General features: G+C 39.8%; 2 protein-coding genes across 2 annotated transcripts; both read left to right on the forward strand.

Moving 5' to 3' along the window:
• Positions 1–2,047, forward strand: LOC129147683 (zinc finger protein 501-like). The gene has a single exon (XM_054710767.1). It carries the CDS (start codon positions 49–51, stop codon positions 1,483–1,485), a length of 1,437 nt encoding a protein of 478 aa, XP_054566742.1. The 5' UTR covers positions 1–48; the 3' UTR covers positions 1,486–2,047.
• Positions 1,487–5,008, forward strand: LOC129147684 (zinc finger protein 3-like). Its single transcript, XM_054710768.1, has 2 exons — positions 1,487–2,047; positions 2,595–5,008. Exons 1-2 carry the CDS (start codon positions 1,497–1,499, stop codon positions 2,695–2,697), a joined length of 654 nt encoding a protein of 217 aa, XP_054566743.1. The 5' UTR covers positions 1,487–1,496; the 3' UTR covers positions 2,698–5,008.
• The last annotated feature ends 1,120 nt before the right edge of the window (positions 5,009–6,128 follow it).

Below are 6,128 nucleotides of genomic sequence, written 5' to 3' on the forward strand. Positions count from 1 at the left end.
CACCAGCAGCATGTGAGAGAGAACACTTTCATTAGGGGTGTGGAGAGGATGTCACTTGCAAAGATCTGCAATTTCAATGTGTCCCAGGATGATTTCACCTGTGGGGAGGTTGGGCAGGGCACACTTTCCTGGTCAGGGCATCTCCACCTAAAAGCTGATCAAACTAGGGACAGGTCAAATGATATTTCCAAGGGTGGTTTGATGTTTCAAAGGAGAAAAGATTTTTACACCAGAATAGAATGTGAGGAAGATCCTGGCAGCAGTAATATTCGTCATCATCAGAGAGTTCGGACTGGAGAAAAGCCTTATAAATGTAGTGAATGTGGGAAAACTCTTATCAGTAGCAAAGGCTTCCGTTATCATCAAAGACTTCACAGAGGAGAGAAGCCTTATAAGTGCAGTGAATGTGGGAAATCTTTTATCACTAACAAGCTACTTTGTACTCATCAAAGAGTTCACACTGGAGAAAAGCCTTATAAATGTAGTGAATGTGAAAAGTCTTATACAAATAGCAGTAGTCTCCAATATCATCAGCGAGTGCACTCTGGAGAAAGACCTTATGAGTGCAATGAATGTGGAAAATCTTTTATCACTCAGCCTCAACTTCATAGTCATCAGAGAGTTCATACAGGAGAGAAGCCTTATAAATGCAGTGAATGTGGGAAATCTTTTATCATTAGCCTTTACCTTCGTCGTCATCAGATCGTGCACACAGGAGAAAAGCCTTATAAATGTAGTGAATGTGGAAAATCGTTTTCAAGGATGAATGGTCTCCAATGTCATCAGAGAGTTCACACTGGAGAAAAGCCTTATAAATGTAGTGAATGTGGAAAATCGTTTTCAAGGATGAATGGTCTCCAATGTCATCAGAGAGTTCACACTGGAGAAAAGCCTTATAAATGTAGTGAATGTGGAAAGTCTTTTACAAGTAGCAGTGGTCTCCAATACCATCAGAGAGTGCACACTGGAGAAAGACCTTATGAGTGCAATGAATGTGGAAAATCTTTTATCACTCAGTTTGAACTTCATAATCATCAGAGAGTTCATACTGTAGAAAAGCCTTATGAATGCAGTGACTGTGGGAAATGTTTTTCACATAGGATTTTCCTTTGTAGACATCAGGTAGTTCATACAGGAGAAAAGCCTTATAAATGCAATGAATGTGGGAAATGTTTTGCAAGTATATATCGTCTCCAATATCATCAGAGAGTGCACACTGGAGAAAAGCCTTATAAATGTAGTGAATGCGAAATGTCTTTTACAAGTCGCTCTGTTCTCCAATATCATCAGAGAGTGCACACTGGAGAAAGTCCTTATGAGTGCAATGAATGTGGAAAATCTTTTAAAACTAAACCTCAGCTTTATTATCATCAGAGACTTCATGCAGGAGAAAAGCCTTGTAAATGCAGTGAATGTGGGAAATCTTTTACACGTGGTCGTGGCCTTCGTAAGCATCAGAGACTTCATAGAGGTGAAACGCTTTAGAAATGCAGTGAATGTGGGAAATCTTTCATGGATCAGTGGTCTCCATTATCATCAGAGAGTTCACACAAGGAGAAAAGCCTTATCAATTCAGTGAATGTGGTAAGTCTTTTACAAGGAGCATTTCTCTTCAATATCATCAGAGAATTCACACAGGAGAAAAGCCTTATAAATGCAGTGACTGTGGGAAATCTTTTACCCAGAGCACTGCCCTTCATTGGCATCAGAGAGTTCATTCAAGAGAAAAGCGTTATAATTGCAGTGAATATGGAAAATCTTTTGCAAGGAATGATACTCTCCAATATCATCAGACAGTGCACACAGGAGAAAAGCCTTATAAATGCAGTGAATGTGGCTTCGTGCTTCCCATGCCCAGCCCAGATCAGGACTCAGGTGACCGACAGAGACTTGGTCGACAGCAGATGCCTTCACTCCAACAAGATTGTTTGAGTTGTACCCATGGTGTGGGGAAGTGGGTTTATGATAATCTAAATCCAGCCTACCACCAGGAATGCTCAGGACCTACTCAAGAAGGCAAAGAATCCTTTCCACTAATATTTACAGGGTAAGATTGTTGTTAGAGTAATAAATTTGACAGTAAAATAGTAGTCAAGTTTTCAGGCAAATTTAAAGTGGCTAGTTGAAACAAGTGAATATTCTAGAAAAATTAATTGTACTGGACCAAAAGGTGTTCCTAAAGTGTTAACTAAAATTTTTATTGGTACTTTTTCTCATGATAAAAATGCGTACCATGTAATGAACCTAAAACAGTAATATTGTAGTGCTAAAAATTAAAATTTAAAAGCCATCAAGACTACATTATAAAATTTTCAAAAGCATCCTAATATTTAAATCCAAAAGCGGGGGCGGGGGGTAGTAGAAGAATATCATGTAAGGAAAAATATCCTGTAAATAATTACATCTAGAAAATTAATACTTTAGAAAATTAATTGTAAGGCTAAAAGCAAGACCCCCCTGAAAAACACACAAGATGTCAAAAAAAGCCAGGGGAAAATCATCTGGGCAAAAAATGAAATAGGATCCCAAGTCAAATTTATAGAAAATATTCTTTTATTAACATTTGGGTCGAGAATATGTTTGCATATTTTCAGAAAACAACTCCGAGACCATGTGGATTCCAGCAACAGAGGAATCGACAGGACTACTCCAACCATCAAGACAGAAGAGAAGCAGTCCAGAGATGGAAGACGCTGACGTCGCCTTGCCATACTAGCCGTTAACAGCTGTGTGTCACTACAGGTTGCTCAGGACCAAACCAGAGAGGGTCAGACCAGCATTACCACCATTTGTCCAACATCCAGAACTGAAATGTCATGGCTGACATGTACACATAAGGAACTGTGTGACATTGAAATTGGGTCTCAAAAGAACTGTTGGCCCAGGAAGAAACTCACTACAGACTGAAAAAAAATAAAATAAATAAATGCAGTGAATGTGGAAAATCTTTTAAAAGTAGGAGTGGTTTCCATTATCATAAGAGAGTTCACACTGGAGAAAGCCATTATGTGTGCAATTAATGTGCGGATTGTCTCAGGCATAATTCTAAATTCGCTCTCCACATAAGAGTTCGAATGAGAGAAATTTCTCAGATGTGTAGGAAATGTTGTTTCTTAGATAGGACTTAATAATAGTAGAAGAAAATTTGTGAATCCTCATTTTTCTGAATTGTATCTCTCCTACATTATGTAAAGTTCCTGTAAGTGTTTTTGCTGTTGTATGTGTTTGCTTTTATGTTGGAACACTATGTAATTATGTTGACTTTTTAACATACAGAGATGTCTTGCCAGATCTATGTCACTGCATATTTCTGTTGCTGAAGGTATTTCACCTGAACCACCTATAAGGCCCCTGAATATGGCATCAATCACCATCCTCATGTGCCCAGGGAAGCTAACTCTGTTGTCTAATTTGTTGAAGAAAATTAGGGATACCTGAGCCCTTAGTTTTTGTTTCCCTGTTATGAGTTGCCAATGTAGGACTGATTACTATTCGCCCCAGTAAAGATAATGTTGCAGAGGGACTGCCATTTTCAGGAACACATTTTTCCTAGATGCTAGTGATAAATTTATTGAGTGCCTAAGTCATCAATGGGAGAGAACTGCCAGTCTCAGGTCTCTTTCTTTGCAAAATAATGAAGGCTTTTTCATAAGACTTCTTTAATCTTGGTGTTGTATTTACTGTGTGCGTTAGTTTATAAGGAGATCTCGGCTCTCCAAGCACGATGCTGTGAAAAAGTTTTATGTGGTCTCCAACATTTTTGTCATTGAGGCAAGACTATGGTGCAGAAATTAGCTCAGGAGTTTTTGCCAAATTTACATTGTTTCCAATAATTTTCCTACTAAACACTGTGGACTCTAGTCCTCATGTGAAGATGGATGCTTTGAGACACAGAGATCATTCCAAAGGGGGTAGCTGTGACAACCTCAAGTATGTCTGGGAGCAGTGTGAATTTTTATCTTGTTTTTAGAGGATGCTAAGGCATTTGAAAGGAATCTCCTGCTCCAGGCTTGCAGAGGGCCATGTGCCCTAATGCCTTCAATTCCATGAATGATGGTCACTGGTTGGAGGACCATTGCAGTGAGGGGAACCCCTTTACTGCAGAAACACTGACCTAATTGTTGTTGATCCACACTGCAGCCTAGTAGATGGAATGGGCTTCATCTAAACCTGCACCCAGAAAGTTTTTTTTGAGGAAAAGACTACAGGAGCGGTGTGTGCACACATCTGAGGGCCTCCTGGCATGTTGATCTTCGGTGGAGCGGTCATTGGCATTGATTATAATCAAGAGGTTTTGTGGGTTCCTGTAGCTTCTCAGATGTTCCCATCAGAGCCATTGGTGCTCTGGCAGCAGAACAAAGATGAAGACAAAGGGATGTGGCTTTTGAGACCAGGCAGCATTGCAGTGGGTTTCTGTGCAAGTTCTTCATTGTTGTATTTTCTGTCACTGAGATGATTCTCTGTCCCAGAGGGCAGAAGTATGTGGATTGAATATAGCGTTGCCAAATCTGTTGTTCCAAAACAGGTGAACATACATTTGTTTTATCTTGAACCATTCTTTTTTTTTTTTTTAAATATATTTTATTGATTTTTTTACAGAGAGGAAGAGAGAGGGACAGAGAGCCAGAAACATCGATGAGAGAGAAACATCGATCAGCTGCCTCCCGCACACCCCCCACCGGGGATGCGCCCGCAACCAAGGTACATGCCCCTGACCAGAATCGAACCTGGGACCCTTGAGTCCACAGGCCGACGCTCTATCCACTGAGCCAAACCGGTTTCGGCGAACCATTCTTTTTAACAGCTGTGATGAGTAATTTGCATGTGTTAAGTATAATGTTTCATAAATCTTTACATGTGCTTGAAGCTGAATCCATCATTACACTCATAATACTGACCATATCAGTTACTGTGTATTTCTTTCATGACCTCATTTAATCTGTATCTGTTCTTCACAACTTTCCTAGTACCCAGGAATTTACATTCCATTTTATTAAAGAACTTTGTTTTTCTAAATATTTTTCTGCTTTAATTTATATTTCATAAGTTCTTGGAGATTTATTAAAGGTATGTTAGTAACTTATTTCTTTTTTTACTAGATATTCTTTTTGTTGATGTTGTTAATCCTCACCCGAGGATGTTTTTCAATTGATTTTTAGGGAGAGTGGGAAAGACAGAGAGAAACATGGATGTGAGAGAAACACATTGATTGGTTGCCTCCTGCATCATTTGTCACCAGGGCCCAAGCTGGGAAGAATCTTCAACCAAGGTACATGCCTTTGACTGGAATCAAACCTAGGACCCTTTTATCTGCAGGCCTATGCTCTATCCAGAGCCAAACCAGCTAGGGCTGGGTAGATATTCTTATCTTTGAATATATCACCATCATGTCCATTTTAATAAATATTTAGTTATTTCTAATAAAGCTGGTACAAACATTTCTGTATAATTCTTCATGTGGATATAAGTGTTATATACTTTTTTTTTTTGTTTGTTTCTGTTTTTTTAATTTTTATTGATTTTTAGAGAGGAAGAGAGAGGGATAGAGAGATAGAAACATCAGTGATTTGAGAGAATCATTGATTGGCTGCCTCCTGCACACCCCCTACTGGGGATTGAGCCCACAACCCAGGCATGTGCCCTTGGCTGGAATCGAACCTGGGACCCTTCAGTCCGCAGGCCGACGCTCTATCCACTGAGCCAAACCAGCCAGGGCTAAGTGTTATATACTTTTGTCAGTCGGACATCCCCCAAGGGCTCGTGGAGTGTGAGGGCACAGGCCAGGCTGAGCGATCCCTGCTGAGTGCATGAATTTTGTGCACTGGGTGTCTAGCTTAAATATATTCTATAATTTTGTCATTCTACCTCACTGTTGTTCAATTGTATTTTTTGTAAGAATATAAGGTGAGTCGATACCGGTTTGGCTCAGTGGATAGAGCGTCAGCCTGCGGAATGAAAGGTCCCAGGTTCGATTCCGGTTAAGGGCACTTACCTTGGTTACGGCACATTCCCAGTGGGGGGCATGCTGGAGGCAGCTGATCGATGTTTCTCTCTCCTTGTTCCTAACTCTCTCCCTTCCACTCTTTAAAAAATAAATAAATAAAATTTTTTTAAAAAAAAGAATATAA

Source organism: Eptesicus fuscus, chromosome 21 (assembly GCF_027574615.1).
Source record: "Eptesicus fuscus isolate TK198812 chromosome 21, DD_ASM_mEF_20220401, whole genome shotgun sequence".
NCBI lineage: Eukaryota > Metazoa > Chordata > Mammalia > Chiroptera > Vespertilionidae > Eptesicus > Eptesicus fuscus.